General features: G+C 36.9%; 3 protein-coding genes and 1 pseudogene across 6 annotated transcripts; 3 read left to right on the plus strand and 1 right to left on the minus strand.

Annotated features, from left to right (window-relative positions):
* Positions 1-899: 899 nt before the first annotated feature.
* LOC137729648 (cold-responsive protein kinase 1) lies at positions 900-4,682 on the minus strand. 2 transcript variants are annotated; one of them, XM_088677074.1, is made up of 7 exons: positions 4,445-4,682; positions 3,734-3,876; positions 3,460-3,572; positions 3,122-3,332; positions 2,717-2,954; positions 2,006-2,156; positions 900-1,637 (listed from the first exon to the last, which is right to left on the minus strand). In XM_088677074.1, exons 2-7 carry the CDS (start codon positions 3,804-3,806, stop codon positions 1,197-1,199), a joined length of 1,227 nt encoding a protein of 408 aa, XP_088533200.1. In that variant the 5' UTR covers positions 3,807-3,876; positions 4,445-4,682; the 3' UTR covers positions 900-1,196. The 2 variants fall into 2 exon arrangements, with proteins under 2 accessions (XP_088533200.1, XP_068324743.2); XM_068468642.2 differs by having other exon boundaries at positions 3,460-3,575.
* A 5,856-nt stretch (positions 4,683-10,538) lies between these two features.
* LOC137729710 (uncharacterized) lies at positions 10,539-14,152 on the plus strand. 3 transcript variants are annotated; one of them, XM_088677965.1, is made up of 4 exons: positions 10,539-10,733; positions 10,834-10,933; positions 12,828-12,916; positions 13,777-14,152. In XM_088677965.1, the coding sequence occupies exons 1-4, from the start codon at positions 10,714-10,716 to the stop codon at positions 13,946-13,948; spliced, it is 381 nt and encodes a 126-aa protein (XP_088534091.1). In that variant the 5' UTR covers positions 10,539-10,713; the 3' UTR covers positions 13,949-14,152. The 3 variants fall into 3 exon arrangements, with proteins under 3 accessions (XP_088534091.1, XP_088534093.1, XP_088534092.1); XM_088677966.1 differs by lacking the exons at positions 10,539-10,733; positions 10,834-10,933 and adding exons at positions 11,929-12,069; positions 12,396-12,609; XM_088677967.1 differs by having other exon boundaries at positions 10,539-12,069.
* A 281-nt stretch (positions 14,153-14,433) lies between these two features.
* Positions 14,434-15,544, plus strand: LOC137728420 (cytochrome P450 94A1 pseudogene; annotated as a pseudogene).
* A 4,459-nt stretch (positions 15,545-20,003) lies between these two features.
* Positions 20,004-21,965, plus strand: LOC137729094 (photosystem II 10 kDa polypeptide, chloroplastic). Its single transcript, XM_068467920.2, has 5 exons — positions 20,004-20,281; positions 20,443-20,501; positions 20,679-20,734; positions 21,514-21,566; positions 21,721-21,965. The coding sequence occupies exons 1-5, from the start codon at positions 20,029-20,031 to the stop codon at positions 21,813-21,815; spliced, it is 516 nt and encodes a 171-aa protein (XP_068324021.2). The 5' UTR covers positions 20,004-20,028; the 3' UTR covers positions 21,816-21,965.
* Positions 21,966-23,796: the final 1,831 nt, after the last annotated feature.

The raw sequence follows: 23,796 nt of genomic DNA on the forward strand, positions 1-23,796 counted from the left end.
GTGGTTTGAGCATTTAGTAATATCATTCGTACTAAAAATTGACCAACAAGCGAAAATTGTGCATGTATTCAACAGAGAACAACCAAAATCACTGAGACTTTGTATTTGCTTTATGCCAAACCCAAGTTTCATAGCTAACACTACCTACCAATGTTTGAGTCGTGGCCATCTCCAACATCATTGTTGTTCGTCAGCGGAGATTTCACGGTTTTGCGTGTTGAAATCTATTTTACAATAGAGGGTTGATACTCGATACTAAGAAAGATAAGGTTAGACATGTAATTTTGACAAAATTACCTTAGTTCGCGTGCCTCGTAAATAAGACTAGCATGAGGCTAAATAAGATCATAACATTGAGAGTCTCGTATTCTACAGATGATGGTCAGAATGTTCATACACAAGTTTTTTAACTTTCAATAACAGGAATGAATCTTTTATGAATTCCTTTCTCTTAATTCACCAAATCATAGAATTCAGCCTATTGAAATTTGATACAACTCCTACAAACAGAAGTCCACTTTAAACGTTATAATAACTTTAACCGTTTGATCAAATTTCAATAATTCAAATCCCCTGATTTGATGGATTACGAGAAAGAAATCCCCTATCATTCGATAACTACCTTATTTTTGTCAAAATATTCAGTCTTCTTCCTTTTTATTATTGCAACCACTTCATGTTTCTTTGACAATCTGCATTCAATAATTATTATGTCTCACCAACCAACTGCTTATTCATTTAATTTTATTGACAGCTTTACAATGACGTGACGTGAAGGGAATTTAATCGAATACTTAAAAGTTTAAAACATAAACAGAACGATTCTACTTTTGGTCAACATAAACAGATAAATCCAATGCAGTCCTGGAATTATTGTGATACTTTTAGACTGCGAACTAAGACCGCACACATTTGAATGTGATTTAATGAATAAAAGGATAAGACAATTCGTCAAAGATAGATTATTTGCCTATAATCTATTACCGAGTCAAGATACGCCACACAAAACTAAAATGATCAAAATTAAAAAATTTAAAAAAAAAATTACAAAAATTTCTTTGGATTACCAAGCCCTGATCACATTTACAAAGGAGTACCTCCGGCTAGAAGGGTGTAGCTGAAAAAGAAGAAACCACAGCAGGCAGCAAAAACCTACGTAGGACAAAATAAATGAAATCAAAATTTGCGTGGATGTGTTATACGGTGCGGAAGCTGAAGTTCGTTGTATTAGCGGCTGAGGTTTCCGATGACAAGTTCGAAATGAAGGTGGTGTTAGCAGCAGCTGAGGTTGCTAAGGAGAATGTTGAATTGTCCTTGTTGTCTGAGCCAAAGCCCGAGGACGCATTGTTGAAAGCTGTAGTAGTCTGTGCGCTAGGCTTCGTATCACGAGGCTCTCGTACTTTGAGGTCCATGAAATCGGTTATCAAGCCTGGCTTTGTTATCTTATCATCGTTGACAACCTTCTTGCCTTTTAGCATCTTGACCACGGTTGACATGGATGGCCTGAGCTTCGCAACGTCTTGGGTGCAGAGGAGGCCGATCTTTAGAAACCTACAAGCTTCCTCAGCATCAAAATCACCGTCGAGTGATGTGTCTACCAGTCCAACAAGCTCCTTCCGTTCGTAGAGTTGCCATGTCTGCAACAAAGAAGGCACTTGTCATTGATGGTGGTAGGGTAATAGATTGGTTATCTCCACTGCATAACCCTTGGTACTACAAACCCAACATGGCTGTGACTGTATGAAACTCATAGACACAGATAGAACAAGCATCTCACAGACACACAGAACCTACAACAATCCTACAAAACTTTCAGCAACACCATCAACAAAAGAACTCGAAGGGAAACACGAATATAAGCTTCAGAAGCCTTATCAAACAAACAAAATTGCCCAGAAACATCACCAGAATCACATATGACACATGCAATTTCCATTAATGTGTTTTACTTAAACAAGATTGAAAGAAAAAGCTTGTAAGGACTGAATATGTCTGAAATTTATACCCTTTCAAGCAAATACTGTTCGTCAATAGGTAGTTGGGTATTCGTATTACTTCTGCCACTGACTATTTCCACAAGGAGAATTCCGAAGCTATAAATATCAGCTTTCCTTGTCAATTGCCCTCGTATTGCATACTCAGGTGCCAAATAACCTCTAAAACCATAAATATACATGTGATTACAAGGTAGAAAATATTTGGATTATAATAGAGCAACAAAGAGAAGCAGACATCCAAAGGAAGCTTTAAATGGAGAAACTTAAAACACCTAATCCAATCCTAAGAGTAGTTTGTAGGGACATTGAAGCGAGTGACTAAACCTACTCAAGTGCAGTACGTCTTGTAAATATAGATATATTGAAGCCTATTTTTACTTATTCTGGTATCATCTGCTTCTTGTACCAACAAAAGGAAGACCATACCAGAAGGTTAAAAATCCAAAAACTACAATAAACAAGATGATATTCTGTTTAACACATTCGTACGGGACAAAAGGTCTATTGATTTCCTAACTGGGCAGTGTTTTATGTGATTCACAGTTGTTGACACGGTGTATAATTCAGTATCATGATAATGTTTCCATTTTCCAACTATATGTTCACGACATGAATCTTGGCTCCCCGGAAACAAATTCGTAGTTCTGCTTTTAGAACAAAAGTTAGTTTTGAAATTTAGTTGCCCAATTCTAAAAGGAAAGCGAGGAATCATAGCTTACATTGTTCCTGCCACACGCGTGCTAACATGGGTCATGTTAGGAGGGATGAGTTTTGCAAGACCAAAATCTGAAATTTTTGGCATTAAGTCTTTATCGAGGAGAATGTTGCTTGCTTTGATATCTCTATGAATAATATGTGGATGTACTTCCTCATGAAGGAAGGCAAGCCCACATGCAATCCCAATGCATATTTGACGCCTAGTTCGCCAACTAAACTGGAGTTTACTGCTACTTCCACCTGGAATTAAACAGTTTAAGAACATAAGTTTCAAGAATAAAAAATTTAATCTTGGGAAATAACTGATTGAGTACTGATGGAAAAACACCACTGGATCTAAGACAGCAGAAATTGCACAATTGTAAACACCGATTGCAGCGCAAGAACAGAAGAGCTATGTAAGTTACCAATAAGATTTTGTGCAAGACTATTATTCTCTAGGAAGTTGTAGACCAGAATTCTTTGGTTTCCTTCAACACAACAGCCATAGAGCTTAACTAGATTTTCATGCTCGATTTTTGAGATCACATCAATCTCAGTCAAAAATTCCTTCACCCCTTGTCTTGATTCAGCTGAAAGAACTTTTATAGCAGCAAATTTTCCATCTTTAAGCCGGCCCTGATTATTCACGATAGCAATTCAAATAGATGTCACTCACAATGTCGAGGAGAGAGAATTATTCAATTAAATACCAAATGCAATACCAGTATCAAACTTAAATTAAAAACAGAAAAGCTGAGTATACCTTATAGACAGAACCAAAACCACCTTCCCCGATTTTATTGACTGGACTAAAATCTTCAGTTGCGATTATCAACTCTTTGTAAGTGAATAGTTTAACATCATGAATGCCAGAAACTTCTGTTACAAACAAAAATTATTCAAGAAACTTAAGGGCAGGCCTAAGAAAAGTCCTTTGGGACATTTGATTTTGATGACCTTGTCAATGAACAATAATCTCGTAAGAGTAATGTGACGTAAAAATATCAAGCTCCGCTTTAATCAGATTTTCAGCTTACCTTCATCGATATCAGAACTGGGTTTTCTTGATTTTTTCACCCTTGTACCGCTTAAGAAAGAAAAACAACTCATGATTGTAAGAAACACCTATTACCACAAGGTCAACCGTGAACAAATGCCTAAAACAAAACCACTTGAAGACCTGCCAACATTGTAAGATACATGTTAACCAGAAGCACAATTGTATCGAAGTGCAATCTCAAAGGATTTGAGAAGGAATGTTGGATGTAAACTTTCAAAGAACATTTCTTATTGCTCCAAATCCAACTTAATCCAATAACTTTAAATATTGAACTAATAAATCCCACGACACGTGAAGATTCGTCCTTGTCTCGACCGAACGAGATAAAAGTATGGCTTCACATAGCACTATAACAGTACGAAATGCAAAAAACAAGATAAAAATGTTTCGATTTCGAAAAGCCACGAAGTTGACAGGAACGGAATGAAACAAGCAAATAATAAAAGAACCAAGAACGGATCGACATTGAAATCATTTTTTCTCTTGAGAAACAATCAAAACTATGACAAAGATATTCAGTCACAACTTTAAGCAAAACCAAGAATTAACAAAACTTCAACAGCAAAACAAGCACCTCAAATAGTTAAAACAGACTGAACCCAGAAAGGAAAAATCAACATCTTCCAAAATAATTATTTCTAGGAAAAAAAAAAATTGGAGATTGAAAAGAAGCAGAAGAGAAAATCACCTGAGGAGCTCCGAGAAGGAAGGAAAGAGAGGATCTTGCCTGCTCGTTAGTTGTTGCTGGTAAGAGAGAATTGTGGGGTTTGGAGAAGAGAAAATAGAAGAAACCAAATATTTGGGTTTTTTTGTGGACAAGTATGAAAGGGCGTGTGTCAGGTACTAAGAAGTCTTCGCAGAGTCCATTCTGGTTTGCGTGCACCCCCTCTTCCCTTTGAATTTTCAAGGCATGCTACTACTGCTCCAGTTTTACTAGTAAAAAGAGTAGACGGAGAAGAAGGTTGGAAATTGTCAGAAAGTCAAGCTTCAAGCGTCATCAAACAGTCGTCACTTGACTACTGCTGACACGTGTTTACCAAGTTTTTATTCTAATTTGTATTTATTAAACGCGATATTATTATTTTAGAACTCTTCGTCTTTAAAGTACTCAAAACAATCATTTTGAAAATAGTTTTAAGCAAACCAAACTATAATAACAAGATCATGTGAATGAGACGATGAAACCCTAGCATAGGACATGATGTTCAGATCGTATCACGGCCAGCCAGCTACCTAAGATAAAAGCGATAGTTTGTTTATATTTAAACTGTCAGGTAAGGATTATCACCCGGAGGTGGATTGTCTACCCTTTTATTTTCATACTCTACTCATGTCATTCTGTTTGTGTGATCACGGTTAAGTCACGTTAACATTTTATATTCTATTACTTTTTATTTTATTATTTTTATAAAAAAATTAATATAAAATATTAACGTGATTTAACCGTGACTACACAAACAAAAGAGTATGAGAAGAGTATGGAAATGGACTACTTATCCACCCAACAAACTAACCACGTTTTAGTGGACCTTATTAAATTCTGCGTTCACACACTTCCATCTTATTATCCTCGTCGTACTACTATTCCTGTCTACAAAGTCTGCATGATGATATGGAGTACGTGCGAGGCGTCCCAATCCCAGATATAAACTGTAAAATATATCTAGTGGGTTTAGATAAAGATTTTATATTCTATTTTCTTGAAAGCTTTATTGCTCACATTTCAGCGACGCAGTTTGATATTACGACTTTCAAGTTTGAATTTATGATATGAACAGGGCCATGGCGTGCCTCTTTTCTTGGGGAAAAATGAATGGTGAATGTCAAAACTTTTGGTTTATTTTCTAGTTAGTGTTGCAAATTTCCCTTTCTTTTTTTATAATGTTTGATATTTGACTGCAGTAAAAAGCCTTATTTTTTGTTGTGCCGTCACAACACCCGCTATTAGTCTCTATTTTTATTTTATTTTTATTTTTAATTTTTCTAAAACTCAAATTTTGCCATTTAACTTTGAAACTTGATATTTGCTTCACATCTCGTGGATTCGTTAAATTCATTAAAATTTGTTTACTTATGTAGCATAAGTAGGGCCACTTATTACTAACGTAGCACAAAAAGAAAACTCACACATCTAATCATATAATTGCCACATAGATTGAAACAAAAACAAAAGAAAATTATTTTTAAACATTGTATAACGTATAGTTCCATGTCAGCAAATTTCATGGAATGTACACAATTCATACAAAGTTGAAAATCAGGCTCCAAAGGGTTAGGTGACAAACTTTGAGTGTGAGTCGAAAAAGTGAGAATTGAATCGTTAAGATCGAACTTGAATCATTAATGTTCCAACAGTAACAAAGAAAGCTGAGTTAGTAGGGATCCAGCTACGAGTTACCAACTACCAGCCATGTGGGTAGTCCAAGTAAACGCTCGCCTAGGACCCCCACTTCGAAAGGTTTTCCAAAAAAATTTTATATCTTGTTGTTGACCCTAAAAATTACAAAGCCTACGTGGCGCGCAGGCCGAGTAACTAGTAAGCTAACTACGTCCTTCGGTTGAATGCGGGGCGTGCCAACTCGTCGGCCGAGCTCGGCCGAGGAGTAAAATTTGTTGATGTTGCGTTGAGCGCGTTGTTGACTTCTTTATCTTGCGACTGCGGCCGAGGAAGGAACAAATCTCGGCCTTTGGATTCTCGAGCCTGAAGACAAGGCTGCTAGTTCTACGAAGTTCAATATCAAATTCGGCTCTCAAGGTGCCGAATGTAGTAACCTGGTAACACCTCACTTCGCCGAGAAGGCTAATGAGATGACCTCTGCCAATAAGGATTTGAAAATCCTTCTCGACCGAGACTTGGATAGATAACCAGTCGGCCTCGACGCAGTGCTGTTTATCCAAACTGAAGGTGCTTCGGGAACGGCTGATTCTACGGCAACAGTGCTGTTTATCCAAACTGAAGATGTTCGCCGGTTGCCTTCACAGTGCTGTTTATCCAAACTGAAGATGTGTCGGCGGAAAAAAGAAAATAAAAAATCTCAAGATGTTTGAGAGGTTTTGCGCATGGCAGTTGTGTGTTCTATTGGAGGTCCTCTCTATGGTGTTCGCAGCCTTGTATTTATAGAAGCAGATGTGTGGTGCGGCTTCACTTGTGTAGAATTTGATTTTAATTCAAACTCATCAGCTAGAGTCTAGGTCAAAGACTTCTCAAGGTAAGCAACAACCTATCTTTTAGATATCATTTATCTTTAAACGATCCGCTGGATATAGCCAATATTAGGCTTAGATAATCCAATATATATTAAGAGATAATATTATGATTAAAACCACAATATTATTCCTTAATAATAATTGAAAATTATCTCAACCACTTTATCATCCAACGGTCTAGAACTTTACTCATTTAACGGCCTTGATTGTATGGGCCGATAGCGTAAATTTAGGTCCAAACATTGCCCCCCAGTTTCCTTGAGCTTCGGCCCATAAGCCGAATGGTTAAGGAAATTAAGTCTTTCCAGCCAGTCAGGAGTACCTCGACCACCTACTTATCAGGCCGAGAGAAACCTGTTGCTGTGTTGAGCCGAGAGAACATGATCCTGGCTTCTTTTGACCAAAGAACAACTCATGGTTGAAGAGAAGTGATAAGCAATCATGAACCAAGGTCGAGAAGAATTAGGGGGTAGGAAAAATAATTTGGGGTCAATAGTTCGGCCGAACTTTCTTTTATTCGGCCAAAGAATTGTATTCGACCAAATAGTTTTGTAAAGTGGGCCGAGGCCGAGGCCAAGAAGAATTGGGTGTAGAACCTATATATATATATATATATATATATATCCCATTGTATTCGGCCAAACTTTCTTTTATTCGGCCAAAGAATTGTATTCGGCCATATTTTCTTTTATTCGGCCATATCGTTTTGTAAAGTGGGCCGAGGAACATTAGCTAGATACGTTTCGTGGCCGAGGAACTTCATTGTCGGCCGAGGTCTTAAAGTGGCCGAAGACCATCATTACATATATATGAATCCAAAGCCACAAAAAACAAAATCAAAACTTAGCCCATTGGCTTTGGAATGATGTTGTCGGGCATGCATATTTCTATCACCCATTTTTTTTTTTTTTTTTTTTTTTTTTTTTCCCCCCGGGGGCTCAATGCTCATTGCCCCCCCTGTATTTTCTTAAGTATCGGCCAAGAGGCCGAATGGTTAAGAAAGTAATTTAGCACATGGAAATAAAAGTGGTCGAACCATAAATAGGAGGAGGCCAACGATGTTTTATTCCAAGCCGAGATCTTATAATATCAAAATTCTCAAATTGATTTTGCTCTAGGCCAAATAAAGAATTTTCTCCAAATATTTGTAACTTGGTGAAAATTTTTTCATTTTCGGCCGCCGAATGTGTTGAACAATTATTATGCCCCACACGCATAATTTCGGCTTTTAATTCAAACAACTTAGCCGAATGAGATTTCTCTATATCGGTGTTATCACTAATAATCATATTGATTGGCGTAGTTTCGGCATCTAAAACCATGTCTCCAATTACCATATCAATTGATGTGGTTTTATGGTCCGAAGTCGTGTATCGGTATTGTTCGTCATTGGAACACTCCTCTAAAGAAACATTTTCTGAGTCAATTCTTGGCTCAGAAACTTGAACATTTTCTTCTAGGCCTACCACACTTTCAGTCTCGACCGAAAAAATAGGTGGCCTTTGTTCCTCGACCAAATTAACAATTTTCTTAAGCCGATGTCTGATTACGGCCGAAGCGGAAAATTGCCCCCCAGTCTTTTCAACCAACCATTCCTCAAATGGAATTGATTTGTAGTCGAAAACGTAAGGAAAATATTTTCCATCTAGCCAGGCATTAAATCGAGCCCTGTCTTCATTTACCCATTGCTCTTGCAGGGCAACATGAGCTTTTATTCTCAACATGTAAGCGAATGACTTTTGCAACTCTTTATGGCCACGAAGAACTTTTTCCACTTCCAAAGATCTTTTCCGTTCTTCATTGTGTTTTTTCAATTCCTCTAGGCGCTCGTACAATCGGCTACGTGGAGCCGGATTGGAATCTTGATATATCATATAAACTTCGTAGTTTTAGCACTGGGTCCCACTGGGCGTGCCAAAATGTTGACCCTAAAAATTACAAAGCCTACGTGGCGCGCAGGCCGAGTAACTAGTAAGCTAACTACGTCCTTCGGTTGAATGCGGGGCGTGCCAACTCGTCGGCCGAGCTCGGCCGAGGAGTAAAATTTGTTGATGTTGCGTTGAGCGCGTTGTTGACTTCTTTATCTTGCGACTGCGGCCGAGGAAGGAACAAATCTCGGCCTTTGGATTCTCGAGCCTGAAGACAAGGCTGCTAGTTCTACGAAGTTCAATATCAAATTCGGCTCTCAAGGTGCCGAATGTAGTAACCTGGTAACACCTCACTTCGCCGAGAAGGCTAATGAGATGACCTCTGCCAATAAGGATTTGAAAATCCTTCTCGACCGAGACTTGGATAGATAACCAGTCGGCCTCGACGCAGTGCTGTTTATCCAAACTGAAGGTGCTTCGGGAACGGCTGATTCTACGGCAACAGTGCTGTTTATCCAAACTGAAGATGTTCGCCGGTTGCCTTCACAGTGCTGTTTATCCAAACTGAAGATGTGTCGGCGGAAAAAAGAAAATAAAAAATCTCAAGATGTTTGAGAGGTTTTGCGCATGGCAGTTGTGTGTTCTATTGGAGGTCCTCTCTATGGTGTTCGCAGCCTTGTATTTATAGAAGCAGATGTGTGGTGCGGCTTCACTTGTGTAGAATTTGATTTTAATTCAAACTCATCAGCTAGAGTCTAGGTCAAAGACTTCTCAAGGTAAGCAACAACCTATCTTTTAGATATCATTTATCTTTAAACGATCCGCTGGATATAGCCAATATTAGGCTTAGATAATCCAATATATATTAAGAGATAATATTATGATTAAAACCACAATATTATTCCTTAATAATAATTGAAAATTATCTCAACCACTTTATCATCCAACGGTCTAGAACCTTACTCATCTAACGGCCTTGATTGTATGGGCCGATAGCGTAAATTTAGGTCCAAACACTTGTAAATAACATATAAATACAAAAAAAAAAAGTAAGAGATATAATAATTCATTTGTTCGTGTAGTGGAAATGTTTATCTTTCTTTTTCTTTGGAGTGTTGAGTTCAAAACACAGAGATGCCTTTTTTAGTTACTAAATTTTTCTTGTTTTTCAAATTTATTGTCAATCCATTTGTCTAAATGCATATAAAGTTATAAAACTCAAGTCCCAGTGCAATCTTTTTTTATTTCAACTTCCCAATCTCGCCATTTCTATCGAATTTTTAAATCAATTATCACATGGTCTTGAAGATTGTACTTTAAGGTATTCAAAACTTTGGATTTATATTTTTCTTTTCGATAATTTTTTATTCAATGGATTGTTTTAGTATTTGATTCGTTAGTGTGATGTTGATTTTACAAAAAAAACACAAGAGAAACAATTAGTGTTGTTGAATTTATTATACTCATCAATCAAGTTTTATTGTTCTTTACTCCCTTGATCATCAAGTTTTATTGTTCTTCACTCTCAATCTTAGACTATTGACTACAAACATTTAGTTAATTTGAATCTAAAAACTTAAGCTGTTTAATGTTTAAGTAATGTTTGTATATTTATGTTTTTTTTATATTAATTTTTAATGATATTAGATGTGGAAATAAAATATGTATTTAGCGAATTTTTTTTATGCATATCAATGTACAAAGAACTTGAAATCAGAGAATATTAGGTTCCATTTCAAAAACTCGCCTGGGGCCCAAATTCTCAGACCGGCCCTGCTACCAACTACCAACGACCTTTGAGTTTGTGGCGGAAAATGAAGGAACGAACGGTGGGAAGTCAGGAAAGAGCAGAGCAGATTGAGCAGAAGAAACAACATATGATATGATTAGTGGGAAGCGGAAGTAAAAGCATCGAAATTCAAAACCCATTCTTCACATTCCCTTAATTTGTATTATTGTTTGTTTAATCTCATGACTAAATCATATAATCTATATATCGCAGTTCCAAGAGCAGTGTGTGCATCAACTCTCGCCAGAAGCGGAGTGTCTGTAACTTTGTTGAAGTCCGGCGGAGTCCTCAGCGGCCGCATGTCCCAAAGAAGGTACCTTTTTCACTCTTGTTTTACAAATTTACAATATTCATTTTCTTATCAGAAGTTTTGATATAATTTGGGGATTAAATGTGCTATTGGTTATCAGAAATGGATTTTCTTTGTTATGCTCCGTTTGGTTTGTGGGAAAATTTGGGCACACAGCATTAGATTACATTTTGAATTCCTTCATGATTTGACCCTTTGTTGATTGGAAGAAATCCAAAAGACAAATTCTGAGGTTTTAATGCATGTGATTAGGGAAATAGTTAAAGATTCTGTTTACTAGATGATTCAAGTTGTTTTCAAACTGATATGACTGCCTATTTGGAAATGCCATATCGATTGGGTTGTGGCTGTTGTACAACTACAAACTGATATGACTACTTAGTACATTTACCATTTCCTCATGAAAAAAAAGCCCTTTGATGTCAATATCATTTGGAAATTCAAATGACGAAGCTATTGATTTTTGGTGCGAGTTGTTACATATGAGTTTCTTTTTCCTTTTGATTACTGAAAATTTAGTTGTAGTGAAGTTGTTGAGGATGGGAAGGAACTGTTGTTTGACCATTGTGCTCCATTTTTCAATGCCAACAACACTGAGGTTTTGGGTCTTGTTCATGAGTGGGAATCAAAGGGTCATGTTGCTTGCTGGCAAGAGAAATTTGGCTTCTTTGATCACATTTCCAACAAATTTGTTGACCCGGAACAGGTTTGCAAGTACTACGTTAATCAGCAAACATGTTTTATAATGCAGGGAAACATGTTTCATTTGTGAAATAGGTTGGCTAATGACTACCTATGCTTACATCATTTTTGTGGGCATGAATTCTATATGCAGAATGTTGGTTCATGAGCATTACGCCAGGAGTCCAGTTTGTACTAATTCTACCGATTTTCTGTCGGCACGATTTCTATTCAAGGTTGAATATCTGTTGGAACTTATTTGCGCTATAATTTCTTTAGGAGTGGAAAGTAGTTTGAGGCGAGTGTTGGGGGGTTGGAGTCACTAGAGGATGAAAATTTGTGGTCATTGATAGGTTCAGATGGGCAAAATCTTGGCCAGTTTAAGGGAGTGGTTGCAACAGACAAAAACCTTATTTCGCTCAGGTTTACAAGTGTTACGGGAAGACAACCACTTCTTGGTATTGAACACACTCCTTCAAGTTTTTCTATTCTAAGCATGTCTAGAAAATTTTCGCAATATTAAGTGGCAGTTCTTGGTGAGCTTGCCAGTGTTGGTGTTTATGTTATGCATGCTTTGCCCTATTGGTGGGTTTTATTTACATGGATGCTAAGCATCAGCTAGCAAATGCTTATTTTTACTACTATAAGATATCACTTCCTTCTCCAGATCGATTGGATATTTGAGTAGGATGTATCACATTGAACAACAGTTGGAATGCCTACAATGTGTCAATGCATCGAATAAAGCCTTCTATTTTCTGACCGTTTACTTGGAACTTGACAGCTTAATCTAGGTTCTTACCCCCGTAAGCATGCTCACTTTTCTTGTCTGGCACATGCATTGTTTTCTGAAGAATAGCATAAAAGCATCGTGGATCTAATCATTTGAGATGCATGCAGACTTAAATTTAGTTCCAGTGTTGCCTGTTAAGTTAAATGATATTCCTGTCCGTCCATGCTTTGCTCTCATGATAGCATTTTCAGAGCCTCAGTCCTCAGTAAGATATTTATTATGCCTTCTTAAAGTTATATAGTCATCTGTAAACTGTGGATTCATAAAATGCTACATGGTTCATCAACTTTTCCTTTCTCTAGGGATGTTGGGTTTGGCTCCATGTATTCCCGCAACCATTTGTATCACATTCTTAATTTGTGTACTCTTTTCTTCTATTTGATGTTGATCTGGGCTGACCCTGGTGCCTAATTTCTGAATCAGATACCCTTTAAATGTTTCTCAATAAGAAGTTCTGAAGTTTTAAGCTGGGCTCATTGTGAAAGCAGCAAGCCTGGCCGTTCTACCTCTAGGTATTCATGGAATCTTAGTTTCGCTCTGAACTGTAGTCTAAAATTAGTCTTTGCATCAGCTTTTCCATAAATCTCTTAGGGCATGTTTGGTATCTTATTTGAAAATTTTTATCATTTCTCATAACATTTCTTAAGAACATTTTTTGAAAATAATTTTCTTTAAAACTCAAAAATTTGTTTGGTTTGTGATTTAAAAATTTTAAATCTTACGATTTAAACTAGACAAATAGATCTAAAAAGAGGGGCCGTAGGAGAGGGAGAAAGAGGAGAGAGGAGGAAAGAAAATAAAAGATGATTGAAGGAAAGAAAAAGAAGAAAGGATCGGATGAGATAGAGAGGAAAATGAATGAGGGAAAGAACCAAGAGAATGAAGAGAGCGGATTGGAAGAGAGTCAAAAAAAGTAATAAAAAAAAAAAAAAGAGGAGAGAGAGGATAAAAGAGAGAGATAGATTTGGGGTGAGAGGGGAGAAGAGAGAAAATAAATGAGTGAGTTTAAGTTTTAAAAAACTCATTTTTTATGTTTTTAGAAAATATACTATATTTTTTAGTTAGTCTTAAGTTTAGTTTTTTAAAATAGTCATACCAAACAAGTTTTAAGGCCTAAAACTTGAAAATTGTTTTTGAGTTGAAAAAGTTAGATTCAAGTAGAGTACTAAACAGACCCTTATTTTTCTCTTATATTAGTTTAAAGTCCACGCCAAGGATGAAAACAATGCTTAGTTTATGGATCTGAAATTATTATGTGAAAGTGTCTCAAAATCGCAGTCTAAAATAAATTATATATAGTTAAGCTCATGCTTGATACTCTGCAATGCTTTAAAGTTTAAAGCTATATGATACCATTGGATTTTGTTTGTAGGGAAGGCCCTTTTCCAGCTGCAAGCGTAGCCAGAGAGGAGAAATGCCTTTGGGATAAGAACAAGAGGCTTGCTATCCGTGGAGATTTCTGTGTTAGTCCTAATGTTGAAGGTGCTATAGCTAGCAGAATAGCTGCTGCGTCAAAACTCACAGAGATCCTCAGCTGCTTATAATAATTAATTATTAGTGTTATGACTTAGGACTTTAATTAGTAATTCGCTTTCTTTTCATTTGGAACTTAGTGCTCAAGCGTGTAACAACTTGGTTCGACTCTACTAAAAAATTAATCTCAAATGTATAATAACATGTGTTGTCCAATAATTTATGAATTATGAAGTTATGAACTATAGATGAAGAAATTCCAATTCTCATTTCAAGTTCTTTGTTCTGAGCTCAATGTAGCACTACTTTTAATTTTGGGTTAATCTCAGTTTACTACCCGAAGTTTCTTGGTTTTCAGCATTTAATACATGAAATTTTTTTCATCCTATAGTGGTCCATGAAGTCATAATTTTGAGATACTTTCATACATCCGTTAAGTTTACTGTTAAATCAGCCGTTAACTGGTGACGTGGCGTTCACGTAGACAGTGACTAGGCGCCGCATGTCATAGGGGCTAACATAAATATTAAAAAATTAAAAAAAAAAATAATTCTGCATGTCCCATACCTCAACCCCCAACCCTTTCCCTCCATTCTCTCTTCTGCACAGCCTCTATCGTCTTCTCATACCTAACCCCCGCTCCCCCTCCTTGCCTTCTCTCCTCTGTGTCCACCCATCTCTTTACAAAAACCACCACCACAGACTCCAGTGGTTCACCGACCTCCTCCGCACCTCCCCATCAAACACCTTCACCCTCTACCACTCTCTCGGTTGCCACTGGGTCGTCACCGCCAATCCCACCGTTGGTCAGCACATCCTCAAGACCAACTTCCCCAACTACCAAAAAGGTGAGGCCTCCCGCACCACATTTGCCGACCTCTTCGGCAACGACATTTTCAACGTTGACGGTGATAACTGGAAGTTCCAACACCAAGTCTCCAGCCACAAATTCAACACCAAGTCTTTGTGTAAGTTCGTCAAATAGGTGGTCGACATCGAGTTCTCTGACCGCCTCATTCCGATCCTCTCCGCCTCCGCCACTAATAATTTAGTCCTCGACTTCCCAAGACATTCTTCAGCGCTTCACTTTTGATAACATCTGTCAAATTGCTTTTGGGTATGACCTGGATTACCTCCTACCTTCTCTGCTCGAAGCCAAATTCGCAGTGGTTTTCGACGACGCCATGCAAATCAGCAGCAAAGGGTTCGAATTGCCTTACCTAGTGTGGAAACTCAAAAAGGCTCTCGGAATAGGGTCTGAAAAGCGCCTCCGTGCCGTCGTATCGGAAATCCGCGAGTTCGCCAACACCATTGTCAAAGAAAAGAAGCAGGATCTGAATGAGGCGAAAGCGTTAGAGTCTGTAGATTTGCTATCCCGGTTCTTGAGCTCCGGCCACTCCGACGAGAAGTTCATCACCGGCATCGTCATCAGCTTCACCCTTGCAGCCCGGGAAACCACTTCGGCGGCTCTCACCTGGTTCTTTTGGCTGCTTTCGCAGAACCTACGTGTGGAACAAGAGATCTTGAAGGAGATCAACAACACGGTGTCGTCTGAGTTAGCGGTAGAAGGAGGTTACGATGAGGTGAAGGAGATGGTGTACACCCACGCAGCGCTACCCATTGACAGGAAAAAAGTGACAAACAATGAAATTTTGTCGGACAGCTAGAATTTTTTTTTTAATTTTTTAATATTTATGTGGACCCCTATGACATGTGGCACCTAGTCACTGTTCACGTGAACACCACGTCACCAGTTAATGGCTGATTTAACAACAAACTTAACAGATGTATGAAAGTGTCCCAAAATTATTACTTTATGTACCATTCTGAGATGAAAAAAACTTCATGTATTAAATGTTGAAAACCAAGAAACTTCTGGGTAGTAAACTGAGATTAACCCTTTAATTTTTTATTTAGGAGTAACTCATTTGCACTTTTTTTTTTCTCTTCGAAGTGAGAGCTTTTTTCTCTCTTAGCTGAAAGTCATTCTCACTGATTGTGTGAGACGTTCAAATCTTAGAATCTCCGGCGGCATCGGCCCTAGCTACGGCTGGGGTCGGTTGCCATGTCCTTTTTTCTCGTTTTTCCTTCTTTTCTCCTTGCCTTTACTGATGTTTCTCCCAATTTTCACTCTGCCCTGTCCAATTCCTCAATCCCTATGAGTATACCTTTTCCTGGCTCTTCCTTGCTCCAATCTTCAGCCATATTTCATGTTGAGTTCGTGTGTAGAGTTCCAGAGTTTACACAAACTCGGGTGTTTCCAACACCACCACGTTCTCGTTTACCATTTCCAACAATGTCGTTTGTGGGTTTCCGTAAGCTTTATACTAGTAGTTGACTTTTCTCTCTTGGTTGTCGACTATCTCTTACTTATGGCTGTGCTCATGTGGCGTTTAAGGATGCGATTATTAAGTATACAAGTCAGCAATACAATTAGAAATACAGTTAGCAATACAGTTAGTAAGTTTGTTAGTATTTGGTTAGAGTAGTTAGGCTTTCTTTTATAAAAATAGTGTGTGAGTGTGTAACCTTCATTCAATCAGTTAATACAAGTTATATTTCCCTCTAAAATCTCTTTCTCTGATCTTTGCGCTCATCATTCTTCATCTTCCTTCTTGATTTTCTCTTCAATTCCTAGACATTTCAATGTAGTTAACATGGTATCAGAGTCACCAGGCTCATGCCATGGATTATGGTGGTTCCACTTCCCATTATTTTTCATTTGTTTATAGCTTAGTTTCTTTTCAAATTTTCATTAGATGTTAGGATACGTTTCTGCGTGCTTCTGCCATTGTTCTTTTAGGTTGATTTCTTTTCGATCAAATTCATGAGTCTCCCCATTCTCGATCGAAAGCGAGAGATCAAAAGTTGGAGAAAAATTTAGAGCAAAAAAGGCAGCAGAGCAAATGCAGAGAGTTGCATCTCCATCGCTGCAATCAATTGAGGCGTTGGAATCGGAGATATTTCCAGAAATGGGTGCTTCACCATCCAATGAATCTACCCACGTCAGGAGTTAATCATATTAGTCTTCCAAAAGGATCATCTGAATCTTTTGGGTAGCCAACCCACCAACCTACCAGTCTACTTCTTATGTATCTACACAATCTCGAAGCATCATGTTTTGCAGCTTCCTTGAAATCTTCCTTCTCAATTGCATCTTCAAGTTGAAACTTGAGAATAGAGGTGAAGCTCTCGATCTGTTCAACTTTGGAGAAATGACGGCTTCACCGATTCCAATCTCATATGCAATCGCATGCTGATGGCCACTTTCATTGGCAAGATCAAGATTTGCAGATTTTGGTATGGTTTTCTACTTCTTCCTTTCATAATGTTTCGCTGAATTTGCACTGGATTTGGGTATGGTTCTTGAAGTTCTTGGAGTCTAGTTGTTGTTCTTGGATTGGTGCTCTTGTTGTAATCTTTTCTGGTGGCATTGTTGGAATCAGGTCGTTACATTTCTTTGTTTCTTCAATTCTCCACATAAGGTGTTTGTGTTTTTGGGTCAATGAAATTTTATGCAGTGTTGGTGCGAATTCTATATGATTTGTTTCAGGGTTTTGAGTATATACTTAAGGCTGATTGCAAGAAATGTTGGTAGTTCAAGAAATTTATGAAGTTGCTTGTTCAGAGAATTGTCAATTGTTGAAGTTTGAGTTTTATGAATTCAGAATTGATAAGGCTGATGCCAAGAATGTTTGAGTATATAGTATTCATTGAAGTTGTTGAAGTCAGAAAGTTGGCGAATTTGTTACGTTTTAGGTATAGTTGCATATTGATATGTTTGGAGAAATGGGTATGGATTCTTGGGTTTGATTGCTACTAATATCTTTAGGGTGTTCATTGTTGAATTACTCAGGAAGTTTTGCACTATCCAATTCTTGTCTCTCTGCTTCACTGATTTTCTACAATTATGTTGAGGAGTTTGTGTAGTAATTTTTCCTTATCTCAGCTTATAATGTCGAGTCTAACCAACTCAATTGTTAGCATGAATCTATAGTAAGTTCGGTTATACAAAAAAGTTGTAAACGGTAAATCCCATAAAGGGTAATTTTGTGATGTGAGTAGATAAATCCCACGAAGGGTAATCCTACATAGATGTTGATTTTCTGTTGTTGAAATTGTGAAGGCCGATGCCATTTTTAAGAGTAGTTTTTTGGTAAAATCCACAAATGGCGATCCTGTGGTACTATAGTTAAGGCCAATGTCACACTATAGTTTGTTAATTTTCTGTTTTAAAGGCCAATGCCGATGTTAAATGAAGTTGATGATGGTAAATCCCACGAAGGGTAATCCCGTAAGAAATTGTTATAACCGACATGAGGGTGTGTTACAACGTTATAAAAGGCTATTCTTTGATTCTGTATTCAATTAGAAACAAAGGTAAATGATGCATACAACTATTTCCTTTTAACTAGGGTATGTTCTTCTTCCTTGACCAAGGACAATACTCTCTAAGCAACCCAATTGATCCCAAATGGAAAATGGCCTTCTCGGACTAAAAGAAACTTCATCGTTAAACTTCCTTGAAAATATGAAAGTAGCAGATAATGTGCAGTGTTCCTAACATTCAATTGAGATCGATGCTTTCTGAGTGGAGAAAATGAAAAGGTTTGAGAGGTAGAAGATTTGGGGATTTAGGGTTTCAACGTAGAGGTAGTGTGGCTCAAAATGGGCTTCTGCATATAGAATGGTTCCATAATCTATCTGAGTATGTTGAAAGAAATATTGGAGAACATTCTGTCTTTGGAAGATTGTATCTACAAAAGTGATGTGTGATGATAATGGGATGAAATTGCACCGTTCTTGAGTATGGATTTAAGTTCTGAATACCTGTCAATTTAGTGAGCAAGTAACATATGTGCAAGTAGCATGTTTGACTATGGATACCTGTCAGTTTAAGCATGGATTTAGGTTCATGTTTGTGGGACCGTAGTTAAGAAGAACATGAGGAGAAAAAGCAAAGCCCAATTGCTGCAACTCAAGGCAACAAAACCTTTTTCAATCAGAAGGCATCACCAAAGTCAAATTGGAACAAGAAAACTCTGCAATGTGTCCATATTTCAGTGTTTGCTATTTGAGACTTTGTTGCAATCTCAAGTTAGGATACCGCAGTTGAGATTGAGGGAGAATATTAAGTGTACAAGTCAGCAATACAGTTAGCAATACAATTAGTAAGTTTGTTAGTATTTGGTTAGAGTAGTTAAGCTTTCTCTTATAAAAATAGTGTGTGTGTGTGTGTGTAACCTTCATTCAATCAATTAATACAAGTCGTATTTCGCTCTCTGATCTCTGTGTTCATCATTCTTCATCTTCCTTCTTAATTTTCTCTTCAATTCCCAGACATTTCAATGTAGTTAACAGCGATACTCGGAGGTGGACGGCGAATCGGTTGGCTGCCTTGAATTTTGTCGGTGGAGAAAGCAGTGGAAGCTTCTCGACTGATGTGCTGTTTTTTGGGCTTTACCATTGTTGGGCTCACTTTCTTTGTTTTAGGCCCTTTTTTGTTTGTTTATAGGTGTAAGTTGGGCTTTTGTTTTGCGTGTAAGTTTGGGTTTGGTGTTTAATAAAAATTTCCTTTTGACCAAAAAAAGAAAAAAAAAAAAACAACTCTTTTGGTTTTCTACTACTACTAAAGTGTAGCACAAAATTGAGAACCAATAATAGGGAAGTAAGGAATCAAAGTACTTTTAGGTATAGAGAAAGTTAAGATAGGGAATTAGATCAATAGTCTCCCCAGTTGACTTGATTATTCAATTAACTTTAAAGATAGTAGATTACGAATAGTAAGGATAAACATGCACTTCTGATTCCATATTTTAGTAAATGTATAGAGAAAATATGAATTGAAATGATTTCAATACTCCATATTTTAACAAATACAAAAAAACCTCAAAAGTCAAAATGAATCTAATTTACGTTTTATGTAAGTAAACATGTCATTATGTAACAGGAATTAAGGGTTCTTCAATCCCGAAAGTTCCAAGCCACTATTCTCTTACCCGTTTGGCCCTAGCCCACGTGTCAGATCCGAAGATGAGAAAAATTGGTGAGGGTAAAAATTATTCCCCATTTTGATAATGTTTTGCAATATCATATCCACAACCACCTCCACAGAACCACTGCAACGTGTTCACTCAGCAATCACTCCTCCATGGTTAGTGTTATTATTTATTATCAGGGACTTGGACGCGGCACACCACACGATAGCCGATCAGCAAAAGAAAAAAGCGCAAGTCCAGCAAAAATGTCGGCCTCAGTTATGGCTTGTTCAGTGAGCCTAAAACCATCTCCCTTCACTGTTGAGAAGTCAGCAGTGAGAGGCCTTCCCTCTCTTTCCAGGTCCTCTGCTTCATTCAAGGTGCAAGCCAGTGGCGTCAAGAAAATCAAGACTGACACCCCATATGGTAACACTACGTGCATGATAATCTAATTTCTAAGTTCAAATTTCGTTAACGAACAATTTTTCAACTAAAATATAGAGAAAAAAGAGTTCGCTCGATAAAACTATAACCATATTTTTCTTAGATGAGATTGGTTTTAATACTAAAATAAAAATGTGTTGCAGGAACTGGTGGCGGCATGGACTTGAGGAACGGTGTTGATGCCTCCGGGAGGAAGCCTACGGTAATTAGTTGGTCTTTCTTACTCTTCACTTTTGTTACCACTTATGTAATAGCTAAAGTGTGCTTCACGTCAAACTTCATATCGGTTATGTTCTAGGTCGATATAGACAATATAAAACAATGTAATCATATCCAATCGGTCTGCTTGTAATTTTTGGAGCTTTAAACTTTGATTCAGGGAAAGGGTGTTTACCAGTTTGTAGACAAGTACGGTGCTAATGTTGATGGATACAGGTACAGCTCTCAAACTTCATTCATGCCATATGCGTGTGTGTGCGTGTGTGAACTGAATATTCTGACTGCTCTATTTATTTTACTTTTGGATTTGAATTATCTACTTGTTATGGTACTGCTTAGTTTTTTTATATGAGTCGTTTATTAGCTCATTGTCTCCGTCATACGTACTTAAAGTATCATTGATTTGACTTGATTATCTATCTCTTATTTCAATTTGTTTTTAAAACCATCCATAGCATTAGCAATTTTTTTTTTTGGCCATGAGAAAGAAAAATAGTATTATGGATGTTTCAAAGAGTATCATTATGGATTTCACCGAAAAATAGAGAGAATTAGTATTATGGATGCTTCCAAACCCTAGCATTTCCGATTTTGTATTCACATGATAACATTTTTAGAATTGAGAAATTTTGAAAAACAGCCGATTTACGAACCCTTCTGGAAGAAAACAAGTTCTCTCTCTTTCTCTCTCTCTTTCTCTTTCTCTTTCTCTCTCTTTTCCTTTTATTATAGGGTACTGTTATTGACGTTCAAAAATCTAATTTTGCATTTTAAACTTTCTGTATTTAAAAAAAAAAAAAAATACACATCATAATGAAATTTTTTAAGTACCAATAATAATTTCCTTTATATGTATATTTTATTTTTGTTTAACAAGGAGTATCCTATTAGTTGCTTGATGCCCTCTAACCATTCTCAAAGTGAATAAATTTTCAAACTATTGCAATCGGAATCGATCGGCTGTTAATAAGTTATTGCTGATGATTGATATGCAGTCCCATCTACAACAAAGATGAGTGGGCTCCATCTGGTGATGTCTATGCTGGGGGTAAGCAACTTCAACTTCATAATATTGTTTAATTTGCTTAAATTTAGGAATTCATAAGGTCTACAGTTGCATTATCTTCTTGCTTGACCCGATGTTTGTAATTAAGTAATGCTTATGAAAGTGAATTAATAAATTAATATGCATGAAATTGCAGGTCTTACTGGCTTGGCCATCTGGGCAGTTACCCTCTTTGGCATTCTTGCAGGGGGTGCCCTTCTTGTCTTCAACACAAGTGCTTTGTCACAGTAAAATTATTGATTATTCCTCTGTTATTGTAATTTATGTAGCCTGTCCCAATTAGCTGCCGTAAACAAGAACATTAAATAAATACTCTATGCAAACCTTAATTGTAATTGTTTCGGCATGGATTGAATTTGATGGGTGTAATATTGAGCTGGAGTTCTTCTTCTTCTTCTTCATTTATTTGTTTGAATTTATTTAGTTCAGAACGGGGTTGGATGCGGATTGAATTTGGCGGGTGAGTATATTGTCTGTGCGTATAAGTTTTTTTTTCTTTGTCCCTGATCTCGAGGGAGGGGGAATTAAACTTGAAAAATCTTTTAACAAAGTTGAAATAAATATTACTAGACCAATAGTTATGTACGATTTGATTATGTAAAATTTGTATTGGGTGTGCACGTTGGAAGAAGAAACAAACTTAGGCTTTCCAAATGAAACTTGCTATTTAATTTGACTCCTAATCTATTAGCTATGACAACTACATGATCATTTCAGATAGGATATAAATTGGGAACTTTAACGAAAAATCACATTTTTACACTAAAAAGTCAATTCTGATACTATTCACTTTACATTTTATTTTGTTTTTATCGTTAAAACTCAAAGTTTTCAAACTATTTTCATTAGTCTTCTTTAAAAAATATAATAAATCAGTCTGATCAAGTTAATTATCTGTGGGACAGATCTCACAAAATCATGAAACCTATATTTTGGTAATCTACGTTATTCTCATCTTGTGTTAGAGTTGTTCCGCCACTAACCTAAGGCATATTGAGAAAATCGTATAATTGATATAAAAATTCATTGATAAGTCTTATATCTTGTTATATTATTTACACTATATATTAATAGAATCATGATCGTTAACCAAAACTTTATAAAATTATCATTTCAACCCTCTAATTAAAACTGAACAAAAAATAAAAAAAATGGGCAGTAATGTAATTTCACACAAACCAAATTTTGCTTTTATTATTATTATTATTATTTTTTTTTTTTAAGCCTCACTCAGTACTATGGTCTACTGGTATTCCTCTTCACTTAAAAGTGAGAGGTCTTAGGTTCGAATCTTGTAGATGATGAATTTGATACCAAATTAGGTTACTCATTATGTGGCTTAGCCGAACTCTCTCTCCTCTTAGTGTAAAAATATATCGATGTACTGAAAAAAAAAAAAAAAAAAAAAAAAAAAAAAAAAAAAGCCTCACTCACACTCATATGTGATTTTAAAATATCTGTAATATTAGAAAACTAAAAATAAAACCTTTTTCCCCTCTTTCCCCATTCCCACGTTCTACCTCACTCTTTTCCCTTATCATTCTATTCACTATTAGAAATAACTTCTTGGGCGATGAAGGGGAAAACGTCGCGCAAAGGGCAAAATCATCGCCGGAAACATTGGGTAGCGAAGATAGCGTTGCGCAAAACTTGTGACGTCAGGCATTGCGCGACAAGGGAAAAGTTTTCATCGTGCAAAATGAAGATTGCGCAACGGAAGTGTTGGTCGTTGCGTGTACCGAGCGATGAAACTAGGTTTCGACCCCCAAACTCTTGCGCGACGGACACACAGGTTCGACCCACAAACTCTGTCACATGCAAGTTTGACCCCCAAACTCTTGCGCGACAGACACACGGGTTCGACCCACAAACTCTTGCATGACAAACATGTAAGTTTGACCCATAAACTCTTGCGCGACAGATATAGAGGCCAAGTAGTAAGATTTTAAATTTAGTTTTTGAAATAAGTTATCATTTATTTTTAAATTAGTTTTATAAATAATTTATTATTTAATTTTTTTTCATTTATGTAAAAATGAATTTAATGAAATTAAAAATAGAAAATGTAAAGAAGAATATTGAATTGAAAAATTATTGTAAATGTACATACAATGGAAAAAAGTATTTTTAAATTCGAAAACAATTTTAAACAAAACTAAAAAAAAGTAGTCCGCGACGTCATAATTGCCAGCTGGTGGTGTTGTTGCTGTGT

This window comes from Pyrus communis, chromosome 10, assembly GCF_041283825.1.
Source record: "Pyrus communis isolate YQ-2024b chromosome 10, ASM4128382v1, whole genome shotgun sequence".
In the NCBI taxonomy this organism is placed as follows: Eukaryota; Viridiplantae; Streptophyta; class Magnoliopsida; order Rosales; family Rosaceae; genus Pyrus; species Pyrus communis.

Coding starts and splice junctions, on each gene's coding strand:
- LOC137729648 (XM_068468642.2), bottom strand. CDS start 3,806: ATGAGTTGTTTTTCTTTCTTAAGCGGTACAAGGGTGAAAAAATCAAGA. Junction 3,576..3,733: donor CAGTTCTGATATCGATGAAG/GTAAGCTGAAAA, acceptor TGTTTGTAACAG/AAGTTTCTGGCATTCATGAT. Junction 2,157..2,716: donor ACGCGTGTGGCAGGAACAAT/GTAAGCTATGAT, acceptor TTATGGTTTTAG/AGGTTATTTGGCACCTGAGT.
- LOC137729094 (XM_068467920.2), top strand. CDS start 20,029: ATGGTTAGTGTTATTATTTATTATCAGGGACTTGGACGCGGCACACCA. Junction 20,282..20,442: donor CAAGACTGACACCCCATATG/GTAACACTACGT, acceptor AATGTGTTGCAG/GAACTGGTGGCGGCATGGAC. Junction 20,502..20,678: donor CCTCCGGGAGGAAGCCTACG/GTAATTAGTTGG, acceptor ACTTTGATTCAG/GGAAAGGGTGTTTACCAGTT.
- LOC137729710 (XM_088677965.1), top strand. CDS start 10,714: ATGATTAGTGGGAAGCGGAA. Junction 10,734..10,833: donor ATGATTAGTGGGAAGCGGAA/GTAAAAGCATCG, acceptor TATATATCGCAG/TTCCAAGAGCAGTGTGTGCA. Junction 12,917..13,776: donor CCTGGCCGTTCTACCTCTAG/GTATTCATGGAA, acceptor TTTTGTTTGTAG/GGAAGGCCCTTTTCCAGCTG.